This window comes from Zootoca vivipara, chromosome 15 (genome assembly GCF_963506605.1).
Source record: "Zootoca vivipara chromosome 15, rZooViv1.1, whole genome shotgun sequence".
Taxonomy (NCBI): domain Eukaryota; kingdom Metazoa; phylum Chordata; class Lepidosauria; order Squamata; family Lacertidae; genus Zootoca; species Zootoca vivipara.
In genome coordinates this window covers 23,630,066-23,650,478 of record NC_083290.1, presented here as the reverse complement: position 1 = coordinate 23,650,478, position 20,413 = coordinate 23,630,066, and the positions used below count along the sequence as shown (strand labels likewise).

The following is a 20,413-nucleotide window of genomic DNA, read 5'->3' as shown; positions in this document are numbered from 1 at the left end:
AGCACAGGAGCAACTGTGCGTCTCCTATTTGCAGGAGAAGCTGAAAATGAAGAATCCTAATTGGCTGGACCTTGAATCAGCATTGACACGCCTCTCTCTCACCTCCATATGTTGATTGCCTGGCCCTATCCAGTAGCCAACTCCTTCTTACCTGGCTGGGTAAGCAGAATTTCCAAGGACCTGATAATGCTACCTTTTCCTTGGAGATTCTGGGGGTTGTATCTGAAATCTTCTACATTCCAAGCATGAGCAGTACCACTGAGTTACCTTCCCAAAATCCAACGCGCACATCCAAAGGAGTAAATCTCACTGAGCATTGAGGGACTGAGGTGTTAATGTATAATAATAATAATAATAATAATAATAATAATAATAATAATAATAATAATTTATTTATACCCCGCCCATCTGGCTGGGTTTCCCCAGACTCTCTGGGCGGCTTCCAACTGAATATTCAAAACAGTACAGCATCAAACATTAAAAACTTCCCTAAACAGGGCCGCCTTCAGTTGTCTTCTAAAAGTAAAATAATTGCTTATTGCCTTGACATCTGCTGGGAGGGCATTCCACAGGGCGGGTGCCACTACCGAGAAGGCCCTCTGTCTGGTTCCCTGCAACCTCACTTCTCGCAATGAGGGAACCGCCAGAAGGCCCTCGGTGCTGGATCTCAGTGTCCGGACTGAATGGTGGGGGTGGAGACGCTCCTTCAGGTATACAGGACCGAGGGCGTATGTAGGATGGAGTCGACAGCAAGAAAATGGGAGCTAGCAGATGACAATTGCGGCTGTACATGGGTGATCTCTGAACTAAGGGATATGCCCATTGCAAAACAGCATTCATAAGCTTCAGATCAGGATGCATCTATGACGTGCAAAAATTCTCTCTCCCTGCAGCAAAAAAACGGGTTGCTTTCTCTTGTCATAATCTCCTATCTCTTCTCCTTTGCAGGCAGCTGAACTGGGAATGGTGTCAGGCTATTACACATATATCTTCACTAATCTGGTAAGACATTTCTTCAGCTCTCTCCCCCCCCCCCCCGCCGCCGCCATAAGAGTCTTATTGACAGAAGCTGACCTGTTCAAGCTGCGATGTGTCTGGCACTTCCGCAGATGCCATGAATGAGAGGAAGAGGGGAGAGAAATCTGGGGGAGATGTAGGGTGCCTCTGAACTTGCATTTCATTAGTACGGTATTAGTAGTAGTATTAAAGGATTTGAAAAGTTGTGAAAAACGTAGACTAGGAGCAACATCATCTCCTTCAGATCTAAGCAATGCATTTATTCAAGTTTTTCATAAACCTTTTCTGCCAAGCCAAGCCAAAGAAACCCATGTGTCCTTGCTTTTCCAACTTGTTTACATTGCATTATGGAGACTCCACAAGGCCATTTTTAGCTTGAAAAGGGGGGATTTGAGCAAATTTGTGAAAGATGTCTATACTAGTGGCTAATACATTTGGCAGCTAAATGGAGCATCCATGTTCAGGGACAGTATATCTTTGAATACCAGATACAGGGGATAAGCAACAGGGACGGCCTACTTGTGAGTTTCCCAGGGACATTGCAACCAAGACTACTGGAAAAGTCAAACAGGTCAATTCATGTTTGTTTTTAAGAGATGGTACGGATTAATAATAATAATTTATTATTTATACCCCGCCCATCTGGCTGGGTTTCCCCAGCCACTCTGGGCGGCTTCCAGCAAAATATTAAAATACAATAATTCATCAAATATTAAAAGCTTCCCTAAACAGGGCTGCCTTCAGATGTCTTCTAAAAGTCAGGTAGTTGTTTGTTTATTTCTTTGACATCTGGTGGGAGGGAGTTCCACAGGGCGGGAGCCACTACCGATTATTATTATTATTATTTTAATCTTATGTTTATCCCATTGGTCTGAGGATCTCACTGCCCTGGCTACATTTGAACATATAGGACTCAATTTTGTGTAGATGCCTATTTAGACATCTTGAGGTCTTACATTAACTTAAATGCTTCATTTAAGATCTATGTACTGATGGTAACTGTGTTCTCAATTTATTTATTTATGCCATTTATTTATATTCTTCCTTTTTCTCCAAGGAGCTCAAGGTAATGTACATGGTTCTCCCCTCCCCTGCTTTATCTCTCACAACAACCCTGTGAAATACATCAGGCTGAGAGGCAGTGCCTGGCCCAAGTCACCCAGTGAGCATTGTGGCTGAGTGGGTATTTGAACCCTGGTCTCCCATGCTCTAGTCTATTGTGTCACTCTAACCACTACACCACACTGTTAGCAGCCTGCCATGTTTTCTGGTTCTAGTTTGCAGGTGGGGTTGTTTGTTTTGTTCTTGTTAGGCCCTTGCTGCTGTTTGTCGTAAAGTGGGTATAGCTGTTCATGTATAGATCAACTTTATCAGGAAGTATTGACAGGATCCAGCCCATACTGGGTCTTTAATACCAGGGCTGTGACTGCAAAGTGATGGTTAGGATCTAAGCGGGTGTCATTGCAAACGTACCAGAAAATATGGCCCTCAGCGTCGAACTTTCCCTCATAACAATTAAAAATTGCTTTTTGAGCTTTAATTTCCTTTGGCACAACATCAGCGTGCTTAGAAATTGGGGGGAGGGCTTTTTTTATTATTTTTCTGATGAAGGGGCCGATCTATCTTGTGAGGGGATGAGGTGGTTAATGAGGAGAAGTAGCTACAGTTTCCTTTCTGGCGTTCCTTAAAATGGATATCAGCTTTCTAATGCTATAATTCAAGGATTGGCTTGGGAAGAGGCTGAATAAAATTTCTTCTGCTCTTGAAATTAACTTTTGTGTGAGAGATTTCTCCTGCCATTGGCAAATCTTTCTCATTTGCACGCCGTTGTGTGGATTTCTCGTGATCGTTTCTCAATAGCTCTATTATGCCGTATAAATGATTTTTTTAAAAAACCCTTCCTTGGCAGTTTTATCTGTCGTACTCCAAAGCCATAAAACAAGCATTCCTATCCATCAGGGGTGGCTTCTGTTAACTGTGGGTTCAGAGCATTTGTCTTTCCCCCTGAGTAAATGGAGGGTTGCCTTGCACTGAGGGTGGTCCCTGCCATCGAGTGTGGAACCAGTCATGTGCATCAGTACATGGGGGAGGGCTATAACTCAGGAGCCCCCCAGACTGATGAGCTTTTGGGGGGGTGGATGTCATTGATGCAATAATAGGGCATTTGTGGTGGATTTATGCAGGTCTTCCCACACATCACCGTGCTTTATTGTATGGGGAAGTGTGAATTACTGAATCAAATTCCCCACCCCCACCCCTAGCCAGGTAGTGAGATCCCTGCTTGCAACCTGCGAGAGCTCATTTGGCCGGGTGATGCGGCACCCCGCCATTACTTTTGACCAGGAGTCCTTGTTTTGCAATGGTGGTGTTCACCTTTCTGATGGGGGAAATGACATTTTGGCTGGTTAACATAGTGGAGGGCATTAGAGATTGGTTGCAGGTGTGAGGGTGTTGATGGCGAGCCATTTGGCCATGCCAGACCCACCAGGGACCTGGGAGGGGGGGTCCTGATTTGACGTATGTCATAGGGCTCCCCCTGCTGGTGGTTTACTCTTAGCGCGACTCCCTGCTGATATGCTGGAGTCTGGATCATAGCTGCCAAGTCTCCCGTTTTCCCCGGGAAACCCCCGTTTTTAAAGCCGTTTCCCGCTGTCATCCCGAATGGCAAAATATCCCATAATTCCCCCGGATTTCTTCTGGTGCTGCTCTGCCCATGTCTGGGCACCAGAAATCAGGCAGCGCCGGCACCGGGAAGTTGCTTCTACGCATATCTGGACATGCGTAGAAGTGACTTCCGGTGCCGGTGCTGCTGATCCCGTATTTTTCTAACCGGGACTTAGCAGCTATGGTCAGGATATAGTCTGGTTCCACCCAATGCCTAAGCCAAACCACTCACATCTGTAACCAATAAAATGGTGGCCTATCTTAGCCCATTGGCCTTAATTATCTGTGTCTGTGTGTGTTTATTATATAAGGGAACTATGGGGTCACGAAGAGTCGGACACGACTAAACGACTAAACAACAACAACATGGGGCCCAGGACCTTGTCACATAAGTAGGGTGAGCCAAAAAAAAGACAAGCTGATTGCATTCCACCTGTTGCAATGTGACATTTCCACATGGGTGGATTCTCCCCTGCAGCCCCACATCATCCCAGCTATTTGCTCCATTGCAGCCACCACCTTGGCTGTTTGGAGAAACTTTGCACTGCATCTGTGCTTACCAGTGCAGGGTTGAACCAACCAGTTGTATTAAAATCAGAGAGGAGGATCGAGTGTGTCCCTGCAGGGACTTTGTTTATTTTTATTTCTTTCATTCATATTCCATCTTTCCTCCGAGGCGCTCCAAGGTGGCATACTTGGTTCCCCTCCTCCTCCCCATAATATCCTCACAGGAACCCTGTGAGGTAGGTCAGACGGAGAGCGAGTGACTGGCCCAAAGTCACCCAGTGAGCTTCATGGCTGAGTGGGGATTTGAACCTTGGCCTCCCATATCCTGGTCCCTAACCCAATGTGGAAACCACAGACAATTCTGGGTGCATTTTTGTTTTCAGTCAAGCTTTTGGGAGGTGAGACAATCAAGCTGACACCTCTGCAAGACTTAAACAGGAGCCAAGTAGCTAAAACTCCCCCCGCCAGCCAGCCCTCCCTCCCTCCCACCGCAGCTTTGTGTTAAAATGTGAAATGCTCAGCCTAAAGCAGCAGCAGGAAGAGAGAAAAGCCCCTGGGTCAACATTGTGCATGTTTCCCTTTCCCATCTAGGCTCACAAGGAAGGTGAGGGCAGGAGGTGTTGGTGAGGGCAGGCAGAGGAGAAGGGCTATCTCCTAAGATCACACAGATGAAATCAGACACCCTTTTTACGAAGACTGGTTTAGGGATAATGAAATCTCCATTGCCTCGGATGCAAGGGGATGGATGAGGTGATTAACTGGAGGGGCCTTCCAACCCGGGGAGTGCTCTGTTTCTATAATTCCAATGAATATTTATGTCGCTGTGCGTGTGCGCCAAGAGGAGTAGTGAGCATGCTGTGTATTTGGGTGGGAGAGCAGCAGAAGCAGGTGGGAGAAAGCAGCGAGGAAGAGTAATCTAAACTTAGTGAAATGGGAGGGATGGGCAGGAATGCTGGAAGCCAACAGGGGAGAGGCTGCAAAGAAAGAGGAGGGGTGGGTTAAGAACTACTATTCACAATTTAGAGGATTCCACTTCTCTCGGGTCCCAGGGCACCCCAGCGGAGCCCATCTCTCTGCATTCATGCCTTGCTTTTCAGAACCACTTCCTGTCTCCTGGACTTGATTGGGTTCGGCGAAGCCATTGGTTAGATGGGACATTTGTCATCTAGGCATTCCTGGGCATGGCAAGAGCAGCTGGATTCAGACCTGCACCACTATAATCTGGTGCCTTGGTGCCTTCGGGTGAGATGCTTGAGGCTGTAGATTAGGGGAGTGGTCCTATTGACTCTCCCAAATCCCAACAGGGCTAAATGCCCACCTACATAACAACAGCCTTCTAGATCAGGGCAGTGGGCCATCTAGTCCAGCATGCCTGTGGGAAACCCTCAGACAAGACATGAGACAAGAGCATTCTCCCTTCCTGTGGTTTCCAGCAACTGGCATTCAGAAGCATTGCTGTCTCCAGCTCTGGAGGTAGGGCATAGCCATCATGGCTGGTAGCCATTAATAGTCTTCTCCTCTGTGAATTTGTCTGGTTCTCTTTTATTTTAAAGCCGTCCAAGTTGGTGACCATCACTGTCTCTTGTGGGAGCAAGTTCCTTAGTTCGACTATGCACTGCATGAAGAAGTCCTCTTTTTTTATCTGTCCTGAATCTTCCATCATCCAGCTTCATTGCATGTCCATGAATTCTCATAGACGTTGGTTTCTCCTGGCAATAAACGTGTCCAGGTGAGACTAGGTTTCTGGTTGGGCAACAGAGAAGTCCTACTTTTTGATGTCACGCTTCTGCCCCAAATGTTCCTTGCATGGCATGTATCTAAATACAAAGGATCTGAGATCCGGTTTGCCTCAATAACAGGAAACGTTAGCAGAGACAAGTATGGGTCGAATGGGGAGGTTTCAGAAACTCTATGCTCAGGAAAGGGCACCTGATTATACTAGCAGACTGGGTCTGGGGAAGCTCTAGGCGATGTGTCCTTCCAAATCACTGGGCATGAGAAGCATCATATTCATGCACAATACTTCTATGGATGAGACAGTCATTCCAGGCTAGAGGCAAACCAAATCTGGTAGTGCAGGGAGTGGTTATGTGTGCAGTGCCTTCTGCAAAGCAAGCAGCTGTTTGTGGCTCAAAGCAAGCTGATTCTGTTGCAGGAGACAGCATGTGCATGATGCTTCTACAGTGCCAACAGGAGTTCCTGGCATGAGGCAAGGTAATACCATATGGGTGCAGAGCCCATTCCTGATGTCTGCTCCCAGATTAGTTGGGCAAAACTTTCTAACCTGATTACATTTCCGGTGTCCTTTTGAGAGTTGTTCCACACAGCCCCACCTGCAGACTGCTGAGGTATTTACTCTCATTTATTGATTAATTTATTGGCGGGGAGGGGGTGGATTTCGCCCTACCTCTGACGGAGTGTCTGACAGAGTTAATTAAGAAGGAAAGAGAAGCTGGCTAAAAACCTAGGCAGATGGAAGAGAAATTTAAGGAAATTAGTAATATTTAAATGAGGAAGCGAGATGGGAAAAGGGCCATTTAAACTAATAAATCTAGAGGGATTATCAAGCCACTAATGAACCCTCTGAGTTTTTGCAATCACATCCTGATGGGGGGTGGGAAGGGTGATAAAAAAAAGCAGCGTGGCTGGCATTATGGGATGGCGAGCAAAAGGAGCAGCTAAATGAAGTGCGTGTTTGTGTCATAGAGCGGATGACTGTTAGAAAGCGAGACCATGTGTATATTTTAAATATATATGCTTAAAAGCAAGGATCTGAAACTAATAGGAGATGGAGAAAGTCATCAGGCATAAAAAGGGCATGAAGTCAATCCCTCCTGCACTGGGGAGTTTTCTGAAGGTCAGCTCTTTGGAGAGGTAAGTGAGCTAACTGCATTTAAAATGAAGGGTCAGCATTGAACTTTCCTTGTCAAGCCCTTCCCTGCCTCCCACCACCTCTACTCTTTGCACTTGATGGAAATTAGTTTTCTTCCCTGCACCAGTGTGGATTTGGGGAAAGTCAAGCTGGAGAGATGCGAGGCTGACTGGCTTCCATCAAGATCAGTGACTCATCTTGGCTTTAAATCCTAGTAATTAGACAGTTCAGCAGAGAGAGGAAACACAGCATGTGAAAACAGATAGGAAACTTTGGCAGAGTGTTAGGACACAACTGAGCGATGGCTTTGCAGTCCATTGGCGCACTGATCCAGGGTACACAATCAGATTTGCCCTGCAATGGCTGCTAGCTTGATGGTTATGCTGTGCCCCCACAGTCAGAGGCAGGAGGGGATGGTGGTGTTGTGCTTGGGTCCTACTTGCAAGTTTCCCATGGGCATCTGGTTGGCCAGTGTGAGAACAGTATCAGGGGAGGATTTTGGGCAGTGCAAGCAGTGTGGTTGCACCGGGTGTGCAGCCAAGGAGAGCACCTTCTTGCTAAGCTTTGGGAAGGAGGGTCCTAGAGTCCTCCTTCCTCCTTCCCAAAGCTGGGCTAGCACTTACTGGGCTTTGGGAAGGAGAAGGGAAGGTTCTAGGACTGCCAGAATCTTGTGCCCCCTTCCCAAAGGCTGGCTTAAGCTGGCGCAATGAGAGCTGATGGGCAACATGTTACCAAGGTCCACCTATGACAGGATGTTGAACTAGATGGCTTCATCCAGCAGGCCTCTTCTTATGCAATAGGAGAACTGACACTTCAGGGTGGTCCAACGCATGGCCCAAGGACTGCATGCGGCACCCGGGGCCTTTTTTGGAGGCCTTTGGCAACATTCGACACTTTGAATCATTGTCCACACACCTCACAACCTTTATCAACTACCTCTGCCATCCAACTGCCCCGCTTGTGGAGAATCCATGTTCAGAAGGGGGGGGGGATATTTTACTTCACCTGCATTCAATGTACTGCCCTCCTGAAAGGGGGTTTATTTCTCCTGTGGCTGCCATGGGATCTTTAAAAAGGAGAAACTAGAGAATCTATGGTGGCAGCAACATCAGCTAAGGATGAGGGGGGAAACATGTTTCCATCATCACCCCACCCTGTGCCTTCACCTGTGACTATTGCCTTTTAATCATCAACATCATATATATTATACTTTAATTTTTCTCATATGGTCTACCACCCTAGTGGCCTATTGTGATAGAAAGATTTTATTTTTTTGTAGTGATCTTTGCTCTGCAATGCCAACCTTCATGCCTATTCCCCATCTGCAGAAATGCAGTGCTGATGGGCAGAGTCAGTTTGCACATACTCAGAAACTACTGAAACTCTTATAGCGCAGTCCCACTCCATGTGCAAGGATGGGTGGGTGGGGAATCACAATTTCATGCAAGGGAAAAGAGAATCTGCTAACCACATTTCTCCGTCTGTTGTTCAGCTCTGCTTAGCTCTCTCTATCTATCTATCTATCTATCTCTTTCATGGCTATTCCTCTCCCCACTCCAGAATTTGGGAGGGGGAGGAACAGCAGCCAACAATGTACTTGGTGCTTCTTGAGAGTAGGAGGAGGCACTTTGGAGTTTCCCAGCAACTACAAAACACAGTTGACATCTTTATAACCTGAAAATGCTGCTGAGTGCTGCTTGGCACTGCTTGGCAACCAGAAAGCCCTTCCCTCTTATTCCTCCTTGCTTTCTCCTTCCTGGTTGCATGGTGTTCCAATGAGAAATACTATCCAAGCAGGGCTCACATGAGACCCAAACATAGCAGAGTTGGAACCATGGGTGTAACCAAGGAGGGCGGGCGGGGGCAGCTGCCTCTCCTAATTCAATAATAAATAAATAGAAACACATAGCAAACTGAGGTTCTCCCCCTCCTTAACAAAAGGCCTGCCCCCCCCCCAACAAAAATTGTGGCTAAGCCCAGGGTTGGAAAAACCAAAGCCACATTTACACCATGCATTTAATGTACTATGTCACACTTCAAACAGTCATGGATTTCCCACAAAGAATTCTGGGAGCTGTAGTTTATTAAGGACACTGAGAGTTGTTGTTGTTGTTATTGTTGTTGTTTAGTCGTTTAGTCGTGTCCGACTCTTCGTGACCCCATGGACCAGAGCACGCCAGGCACTCGTGTCTTCCACTGCCTCCCACAGTTTGGTCAAACTCATGTTCGTAGCTTCGAGAACACGGTCCAACCATCTCATCCTCTGTCGTCCCCTTCTCCTTGTGCCCTCCACCTTTCCCAACATCAGGGTCTTTTCCAGGGAGTCATCTCTTCTCATGAGGTGGCCAAAGTATTGGAGCCTCAGCTTCAGGATCTGTCCTTCCAGTGAGCACTCAGGGCTTTTTCCCTTCAGAATGGATAGGTTTGATCTTCTTGCAGTCCATGGGACTCTCAAGAGTCTCCTCCAGCACCATAATTCAAAAGCATCAATTCTTCGTTGATCAGCCTTCTTCATGGTCCAGCTCTCACTTCCATACATCACTACTGGGAAAACCATAGCTTTAACTATACAGACCTTTGTCGGCAAGGTGATGTCTCTGCTTTTTAAGATGCTATTTAGGTTTGTCATTGCTTTTCTCCCAAGAAGCAGGCGTCTTTTAATTTCGTGACTGCTGTCACCATCTGCAGTGATCAAGGAGCCCAAGAAAGTAAAATCTCTCACTGCCTCCATTTCTTCCCCTTCTATTTGCCAGGAGGTGATGGGACCAGCGGCCATGATCTTGGTTTTTTTGATGTTGAGCTTCAGACCATATTTTGCGCTCTCCTCTTTCACCCTCATTAAAAGGTTCTTTAATTCCTCCTCACTTTCTGCCATCAAGGTTGTGTCATCTGCATATCTGAGGTTGTTGATATTTCTTCCGGCAATCTTAATTCCGGCTTGGGATTCATCTAGTCCAGCCTTTCGCATGATAAATTCTGCATATAAGTTAAATAAGCAGGGAGACAGTATACAACCTTGTCGTACTCCTTTCCCAATTTTGAACCAATTAGTTGTTCCATATCCAGTTCTATCTGTAGCTTCTTGAGAGTTATTAGGAGACCCCTATTTCTTTCCCAGAGCTGCAATTATCAGCGTTCCCTGGGGAGAGGGATTAATTGTTAAACCACTCTGTAAATTGTAGCTCTGTGGGGAGAATAGGGTCCTCCTTGATCTTTAACAAATTACATATCCCAGTATTCTTTGGAGGAAGCTGTGGCTCTTTAAAGTGGCGTCACAATGTGACTGACCCTGGAGAGATGCATAAACTCCAACCGTTTCCCCCCTTCTTCACGGGTGAACAGATAAACCTGAGACCTTCGCAATAAGAACAATGATGTGCTGTGCCACATTCTCTCTACCAGCAACCTAATTCTCATGAGTTTCTCAAATTTTGGGGTTAAGAGGTTTGAGAAGAAATGAACATAGCTGCATAGGGTTTTCTTGGGCTGTCATGAGCATCAATGTTCACTTAGCTCAGGCATGGCCAAACTTGGCCCTCCAGGTGTTTGGGACTACAACTCCCATCATCCCTGACCACTGGTCCTGTTAGCTAGGGATGGTGGGAGTTGTAGTCCCAAAACATTTGGAGGGCCACGTTTGCCTGACTTAGCTCTCCAAAAGTTCTACTCTTCACTATCTTGTCCATGCAAGTGGTTCAGCCTCTCAGACCTCTTTGTCACCCGTCATTTGCTTTCTCCAGTTCTTATTAGTTTAATATCCTCCCTTTTAAATATACATATCATCTATCCATCTTCAGACAGCTTCCTTTAAGTATATTTCCGCCTGTTACTCTGGGTAGACGTTCCTTTCAATTATAGATCTTTTCTCTTAGAAGGTGCTTCAGTAACGGACTCTGTGTTGTAGCCTGAACTCCCAGTCTATTTTCTCATAGTCTTTGGACCAGTATCTTGAAGCTTACTGCAGATCACAGCTGTAGGGCTGAGTCCCACCACAATATTTGTTGCGTTTGTCTGCTGGAACTCGACTACAGGATTCTGGCTCCATAAGGGCACAGATAACTTAAATTGGTATATATTAGCAAGAATTTTACAACAGGGCTGTTAACACCGGCCTGCAGCAGGCTTTGTACTAGATCAGACATCCCCAGACTTTGGCCCTCCAGATGTTTTGGGCTACAATTCCCATCATCCCTGACCACTGGTCCTCTTAGCTAGGAATCATGGGAGTTGCAGGCCAAAACATCTGGAGGGCCGCAGTTTGGGGATGCCTGTACTAGATCAACCTTTCCCAGCATGATGCTTTATGAAAATTTTGGACTTCAGTTCCCATCATCCTTGACAATTGGCCATGCTGGTTGGGGTTGATGGAGCTGGCATCCGAAACAAGTGGAGTGTCCCAAATCGGGGAAGACTGATTTCAAGATGTTTGAAATCTGGAGGTGTGTTTAAGGGGACAGCGGAAGGTTGCCAAGTCTCTTTCCTTTAGCCCTGAGATTCAGGTGTCAGAGTCTTTTCTAACAGCCTGGGATTTAAATGTGCTGTTACCAGCTAGTCTCAAGTTGCTACACCTGAATTTGGGGCTTGGGAATGCAACAGTATTGTGTGTGTTGTTGTTTTTTTAAAAAAAAACACATTTATTTCAAGCTGGTCTATCAGGATATCCAGTGATGATGAATGTTGGAAAATTCAAGACAGATAAAACATGTCTCCATGCAGTGCAGAGTGAAACTGTGGGACTCACTCTCACAGGAGGCAGTGAGGCTGGAGCAACAATTCCCAGGGATGGGGGACTGATTGTTAAATTCTGGGAACTGTGGCTCCATGAGGGGGATATGGGTCTCCTAGCAGCTCTCAGCACCCTTAACAGACTACAGCTCCAGGAATTATTTGTGCAGAAGCCATGTCTGTTTAAAGCAGGCATAGGCAACCTCGGCCCTCCAGATGTTTTGGGACTACAACTCCCATGATCCCTAGCTAACAGGACCAGTGGTCAAGGGTGATGGGAGTTGTGGTCCCTCCAACAGCTTAAGTTCCATGGCACATTCTCCCGAAGGAAATGCATGTAGCACTGTTGCCTTAAGGCCATTAATAGTAGGCAATGCACTATAGCTGTTAGTTAATACATCTAACTAAAAGTTTTAATTAAAACAATTTGTTCAGCTGGGGGGGGGGACCCTGACTGGAAATCCATTAGAATAAAATAAATTGTAACCACGTTGTTGCTTGATTTATAATGATAATAATATAATACTAAGGAGACAATTTGCAGATAGAGAATTACAGGCAGTCTGCTGTGGGTTTCAAGGAAATGAATATCTATTTTTCCCCACCAAGCCTTGAGATGTCTGAAACCATGAGAACAGAAAAATGTTGGATGCTTGCAATGAACACATTCTATTGTAGTTCATTATTTCCTCGAATTTTTCTGACGTTTGTTCCTCTTTTTTCCTCTCTTTTTTAAAAAAATTGTTCCAAGACTTGCCTTAGACATTTCAAAATATGTCTCAGGGAGTGTTGCAAATAAGCGATTACATTTTTCTTTTCTTTTTGGAAGGAATATGTGTGTTTGTTTTTAAGGGGTGTGAGTAACACTTAGAGCCAGGCAATTTGTTTAGCTGCTTCACAGGTATCAACTGTTGATGGTATTGTGTGAAGCTAATAGTTTTAGAATCTATAGACGAAGGTGTGCCACCCCATATTAATCACAACACAGAGAACTTCCTCATCATTAAAGGTGAAGTCAAACATGATGCTTTTCAATGGAGCAAGTTCTCATGTTTAACCTTAGGCTACTGAGTGATGTGAGATCAAGCAGTATACCTGCTTGTGTGAACCAAGTGATAGGCTTTATCTGGAGCTGTAATGGGAGTGTAATTATCTTGAAATCAACCACATACTTCTTAATTTTTTGGGGGGGGGGATTCTGTGAAATTTAAGTTGGGTCATGTTGAGCTGGAGTTTGTCAATATTTGTTTAGAATAATCCTTTGTGGCCTTAAAATCTATTAATTGATTAGGAGAGTTCTTCCATAATTGCATTAAGTTCAGAAGATCAGCGTTGAGTGACTTTCCAAGGATTACTGACTTGAGATAAGTTTGGAATAAAAAATTGAATTTGGGAGCTTAGTTTCTGAAACTTTGGGGTTTGGGGTGATATCTGGTAAAAACTCAACTGTCCAAGTCATTAGAATAACTGGATTTGAAATACTTGCTCTGTTTATGAAACCTAATTGTGAGTGAGTAATCTTTCAGCAACTCAAAATTGAGCTGTAACCCATTGGCCAGATGACATCCTTTTTGAAGGGGAAATTGATTTCTGTATGTGGTTTATTATGCAATTATTGACACAGTCAATATATTATGACTATACCACACACACTCTTTCTCTTTAACACCATAAAACACTTAGGGTAATCTTGTACAGTTTAGTGAACAAATGAAAGTGTTTTCCAGGCAGCTTAAGAATGATAAATTGACTTAGCAGTTTAACATTTACAGACCCTGAAGGCCACTGGATTTGCAGAGAGAGGCTTTTAACTCCCAATGGGATATCTTCCTCTGCAAGTATATGAGAGGAAGGTTCCATGTCTCAACTCTCACCTCCTTTAAGATACTGAAACAGATGATAAAGAAATCAACAGATGCTTTATAAGTGCAGAGTAACTCAATGCTCGGAATTAACTAGTTTAGTTTAATGAAAGTAGTTGCCATAATTTCCAGGTGAATGGAGGGTGAAGCTCATTTGCGGGTAGAACTTCAAATAATTTATAGTTCATCTTCATAGTTATTCCCTCCCTCAGCAAGAGGCCTGGACTCTTAGCTTTCATTTTTAAAAAAGTAAGTCAAATGAACATCTATGACAAGAGTTAGAAAACAAATTGTGGAGGCAATGTTCTAAAGCTTGATTTAGCAGATATGGAAGCACTGCTGTAGTTTAATCACTGTGGCTAAGCAATAATTTGGGAGAATGGCAACTGAACTAGTTGTTTTGTAAAAGGATAGATGTGAATTAATTCCTTTAAAAAATAAACTTTTGGAGTACTAGAGTAACTTGGTGGTGGAAGGCAGCATCTGTCTGCTTGGGGGCTATCTTCTTTCTCCACTTCCTGATCAGTCCCCAAATCAGATTACTGTATAAGACTCTCCTATATTAGCACCAGCTGCATTTAGAGAACAGTTGGAATGTTCTTAATCAGCAGCAGATCTAGAAATCCAGTAAGGCTGTTGAAATAATCAATAGAAGAAAACACGTGTGTGTGTGTGTGTGTGTGTGTGTGTGTGTGTGTGTGTGTGTAGGGATAAGAGAAAAAGAAGTTGACCTCACAAAAAATCCAAAATGAGTAAAATCTTGGCACACTCGCTCCGAAGAAGGAACTCTCAGTGCCTCTTGGCTTTGTAGGTGATCTGGGCTATTAAAACCATAAGAATCTCACAAAGGAGAAGAGAGTTTGCAACCAGGAGGTGATGTGGGTAATTTTGCCAGTGGAATTGATAGGAATGCAAAGGGGGCTTTCTTGCTAATGCACATATGCTAACAAAGGAAAGTTGGCCTTCCCTGGCATTCAGAAGCCAATTGCTAATGAAAGCCCACCCACCCATCTCCAAATCTCCAATCTGACAATACAGGTAGATTCCACTAAAGTGCATTTGTCCATTGTTGGGACATGGCAATCTGCATAAGGCTCCACTCACCTAGCTCTTTTCATCCAAGGCTCCTGCAGTCAATTCACGGATGTGAACCACATCTGGCTGGAACGAGTGAGAACTCAGCATGGTTCAGGAACAGGCCCTTCACCGCTGTATATGTTCCACATCCTAGCTCTGAGCAATAAGCTGCAATTCTTCACTTGTATATGTTAAAAGAGTGTCAGACACATCTCTTGTCGATTGCTGAGTCGTAACATGCTGTGGGCGATGGCACTGCACTCCAAACACAACTGCCGAAGCTACGTCTTGCGGAGTCGCTCCACGCCGCCTTGATTAGGGAAGACTCTCTCCTCAAGTCAAAGGTTCAGGTCACTCGGAGGAGTTTTCCTGATGCTGTAAAATTTGAGTGTGTTAGGTCAGGCACCCCACAGATAACAGCAGTCACTGAAGAGAGACTTTTGGCCTGTAATATTGCCGGCATGCTGTCTCCCAGGGAACGCGGTTCTGTTCTATTATTTAATAACGCCAGGATAGCACTTTGGAAATAGCCACTGCCATATCAAAACACACACACACACACACACACACACACACACACACACACACAAATGTGGTTATTATTTAATGCACATCCTTACTGCTTGCTTGAAGCTTGGGTTGGGAAAGTTAAGATTCATCCTTCTGCCTCCTCCAAGGGTGGCATTTTCTTTCAGTTATAGGCACCTAAGGCTTGATAGTGTTTGAGAGTTTGAGTTATCCCTGATATTGAATCGAGCTCCATTTTTCCAGAAAAGCTGGATATTTTGAAGGTTGCATTTTAAAATAAACAGTGTCTATTGTAACATTGTTGTTTTGTTTATTAAGCTTTCTTGAAAATATAAATTAAAAACCAAGCATTAAAAATAGAATATTAACATAACAGGCTCAAGACAGCTCCATAACTATATATAAAAGTTAAGGTACCCCTGGCCATTAGGTCCAGTCGCAGACGACTCTGGGGTTGCGGCGCTCATCTTGCTCTTTAGGCCGAGGGAGCTGGTGTTTGTCCGCAGACAGCTTCCAGGTCATGTGGCCAGCATAACTAAGCCACTTCTGGCGAACCAGAGCAGCGCACGGCATTTCCTTCCCGCTGGAGCTGTACCTATTTATCTACTTGCACCTGACGAGCTTTAGAACTGCTAGGTGGGCAGGAGCTGGGACCGAACAACAGGAGCTCACCCCGTCACGGGGATTTGAACCGCCAACCTTCCGATCAGCAAGCCCTAGGCTCTGTGGTTTAGACCATAGCGCCACCCGCGTCCCTATAACTATATATATTGATGATCTTAACTCTTTCTCTTTTAAATTTTCTTTACAGGGTTTTTCTTTATATATTAGAACATTTGTTGTGGTTGCTTTTATACATAATGCATTTCACCAACTTCCTTTTTTCAGACAAATGACCTACCGTAGCAGTTTGAAATAAATTCATATTTACTAAAGCCAGAGCTCTGATCCAGGATCCTATGACCTTCAACAGAACGAGAGCATCTGAGGAATAGTCAGATAAATAGGCAGCAAGGCCAGGAGGAGGGCAGAGTGAGACAGTGCTCTGAATACTTTTTGTATTTCTGAGGAACCAGGGAGATGGAATTTTCCACATTTTACATCCATTTCATTACTTATGTAAGCAAGCCTATGCTGGAGATTGGTGTGCCATTAAGGAAAATTCAGCAGGCCAGATGAGGCCTAAGGCCAGTCGTTTGCCACCCCTGCTGTAGAAGGGCTGAACTGGCCTCCTTCTCCTTCAAGAAAAACTGTTGCCACACACTCCTTTGCATACGAAATCTCCTCTGGCTCCAACTCTCATTAGCCACCTGCCCTTTGTTTTACAGGTTGACAATGTGCTCCGTGGAAATGGATAACCTGTCACAGAGACAGGAGGATAATATCATTCAAATGAATCAATAGTGCACAGGCAATTTTTGTGTCGCCTAATGATAATGTGATTGTGTCCAAAACACCGCTTAATCCCATGTCTCATCTTGTTCTCCCTGGAGCTTCCTGAGCCAGAGAAATCAGACTTTTACTCTACTTTTCCCGAGGCCTCAAAGATCTGTGGAATCAGCTAAAACCGTTACAGGAATCGTCCGGGGTGGGTGGGTGGGAGAGAATATTATAATAATGCGTTGTATTTCTGATTATGTGGGCAAAATTCATATCCAGTACTCAGGGTACGAATTTCCTTCACAGCTGCAATCGCTCAGCTAAACAGAGGGCCTGATGCCTTCTCAGTTGTGGGGAGAAGGGGCAGACGTCCCCACGATAACAGACCCTATTTTCCAGGGACAGTCCCAAATCTACAGAAGCTGTCCCGGTTTCTAGTTTGATCCTGGAATGTCCCACTTTTCCTTAGGACGTCCCTATTTTCATAGAAGAAATGTTGGAGGGTATGCAGTTATGCGACCCCCGAGCCAATGAGATATGTAACTATACAACCTTTAGAAGACATCTGAAGGCAGCCCTGTATAGGGAAGTTTTTTAATGATCAATGTTTTATTATGTTTTTAAATAATAATAATAATAATAATAATAATAATAATAATAATAATAAATTTATTACTTATACCCCACCCATCTGGCTGGGTCTCCCCAGCCACTCTGGGCGGCTTCCAACAGGAGATTAAAAATACATTAAAACATCAGTCATTAAAAACTTCCCTAAACAGGGCTGCCTTCAGATGTTTTCTAAACGTCAGAAAGTTGTTTATTTCTTTGACATCTGATGGGAGGGCGTTCCACAGGGCGGGTGCCGCTACCGAGAAGGCCTTCTGCCTGATTCCCTGTAACTTTGCTTCCCACAGTGAGGGAACCGCCAAAAGGCCCTTGGCGCTGGACCTCAGTGTCCAGGCAGAACAATGGGGGTGGAGACTCTCCTTCAGGTATACTTCAGTATATATGTTGGAAGCCACCCAAATTGGCTCAGCTGCCTAGCATAGCTGTCAAGTTTTCCCTTTTCTCGCAAGGAAGCCTATTCAGCATAATGGAATTTCCCTTTAAAAAAGGGAGAACTTGGCAGCTATGCTGCCTAGTCAGATGGAAGGGTAGAAATATTAATATTAATATTAGTAGTAGTAGTATTGCTGAATAGGACATCCCTATTTTCATCAGAGAAATCTTAGACAATATAAGTTGAATGAGCACAAGGGAAGGGGCCTTCCCAGTTTTCCTGTACAGTTTTGGAGTTCTCTTCCACATAAGAGATGCTTGCCCATCACTTCCTCCCATCAGCGAGGCAAGATGAAGCAATTTGCCTCGAGTGACAGGTCTGCCTCCCTTCCCTGCTGTTGCACCTCCCCTAGCCCTGCTGGAGTTTAGTCCACACTCTCACCACCACAATGCCACTGCCATGACCTGAGTTTGCTTGCAGTGGGGGAGCCACTTACTTTACCCAGGGAACTCCTACTGAAAGCGGCAGCCGTAACCCTTGCACTCTGCCTAGAATCCTTCATCCCATGCTTTTGACTCCCTCTGCTCCACAGGCAGACCAGCACACAAACGGGCTGCTGGAAGGGATGGCAGGAGAACATACCACTGAACAGTCCCAAATTAAGGGAGCTGAGATGTGATATAATAGTGACTTTCAGATAACTGAAGGGTTGTCATGTGGAAGAAGAAGCAAGTATTTTTTTTCTGCTGCTCCAGAGAGTAGCACCCGAACCAATAGATACAAATGGCAAGAAAGGAGATTTTGACAAAACCTTAGGAAGAACTTTCTGACTGTAAGAGCTATTTAACCGTGGAATGGATTACTTTAGAAGGTAATGGACTCTCCTTCACTGGGCATTTTTAAACAGAGGTTGGATGAACACTTGTCAAGGATTCTTGCAAATACAGGGGGTTGGACTAAGATGACCCTTGGGGTCCCCTCCAACTCTGCAAGTCTATGATTCTATGTTTTTTAAAGCTGATTAAGTCACATTTTGGCACAAACTCCTTGGAATCTTTGCAGTTCCTTAGATTCCTTCCTTTCACTTCCCCTTATGGACTACTGAAGAACATACAGTACTGCTCTTTTCACACTTCCTAATTCTGCTCTCTCTCTCTCTCTGTTTTGGTTCTTTGATTTCCTTTAGGAGTTTTCGCTGCAGCGGCTAGAGAGCCATCTGGATGATCGAGTGAACATCATGGCCTTTTCCATTTTCAACCAGTCCCATGCTTTATTCCAAGAGTTTGCAGAGAGCCTCAACCAGTCATGGCTGGAAAACTGTGATCACATTCCTTTTACAGGGCCAGCAGTAAGTAAAACAGATTTACATCAATTGGTCCTCAACCCACAGTGTAATTAGGGCTTGTTGGGAGAGAAGATGAAGCCAGCGTGAAGAGGGGACCACAATGGCGATTTGTTGAGGTTCTAGAACCTTATGTATCTCTCACTCATTGCTCCTTGTTAATCACGTTCCAACAAACTAAATGAACGTCAAAAAAGGTATCACAAGACCTATAGTTCCATGGCATTCTCAAAACAGGTTGAAGGGTATGAGCAGCAAGGTCTTTTCTGTGATAGCAATCCGTTGGTGTGATTGAGAGTTCTCATTTCTGGAGAGCTTTGGAGGGTTAGGTTAGTGAGAATTCTTTTGTGTTACCTGCCTGCTTCTTTCATGGCTTCTCAATGCCTTCATGCCCTGTTGTAGCCATCATGAGGACATCACGTCAGCCACTCTAGCAAACAAGATGGGGACCAGATGGACATTTGGTCTGATCCAACAGGGCTATGGCATTTCAAACTCAATTGCTTTGTTTATGTGAGTCTCGGGAAGGGCCTTGATCAATGGAAAGGTGGCATATAAATTTAAACGAACCTTTACCCCAGGCCTAGGCAAACTCAGCCCTCTGGATATTTTGGGACTACAACTCCCATCATCCCTGGCTAACAGGACCAGTGGTCAGAGATGATGGGAGTTGTAGTCCCAGAACATATGGAGGGCTGAGTTTGCCTATGCCTGCTTTACCCTGTCTTGTTCTCAGTAAAGACTAGTTTACATGTTATCCCCTATTTATAGCAACATGTTACTATGTGATAACCAGCTCAGGATGTCTCTGCATGTGCAAAATTCATTTTCTTCACAAATGAGTCATTGTAACTAGGAATATGTGCCCCATTTCAGGTTGTATTCTCCTCCTCTCAAACTCCCTGCTTATGGGTATTAATTATAATCAGAGTATGATCTCCTAAATCCATTCAAACCTTTAAATGCACCCTAGAGAGAATGTTTGCTAGAATACCATTCCCAATATTGCCACAAACACAGTAAGAGCCTGCTGGATCAGGCTAGTGGCCCATCTAATCCAGCATCATTTGTCTAGAAATGATCCTCTTCCTTTTAGAAGATGTTCACAAAGGGTACGGAAACTACTGGGGTTCTTCCTCCTATGCAGCAGAACTGCAAATATTCACATGTAAATAGACAGCTGTTACAGGACACCCAATGCTCTATTTTCCTTCTTCACGTAAAAGGTCAAAGTGACCTTAAAGAAGCAAACTAGGATCTCTGTTTTGATTGCATCACCCATCCTCTGCCCTACAATACCGGGGATGGTTGACATCTAGCAGATGCTGAAGCTTGCTACAAACTGCTGCTTGCTTATATTTGAACCTGCTGTTTATTCAGCTGTGAGCTTACATGCTCTCTCTCTCTCTCTCTCTCTCTCTCTCACTCACACACAC

General features: G+C 44.7%; 1 protein-coding gene across 1 annotated transcript in view; it reads left to right on the top strand.

The window, feature by feature from the left end:
- The window catches only part of GRIK4 (glutamate ionotropic receptor kainate type subunit 4), a 444,259-nt gene that overhangs the window by 328,974 nt on the left and 94,872 nt on the right, over positions 1-20,413 (top strand). Inside the window, exons 7-8 of the mRNA XM_035139827.2 lie at positions 949-1,002; positions 18,822-18,983. Coding sequence (XP_034995718.1) covers positions 949-1,002; positions 18,822-18,983 — 216 coding nt within the window. The remainder of the gene's footprint in view (positions 1-948; positions 1,003-18,821; positions 18,984-20,413) is intronic.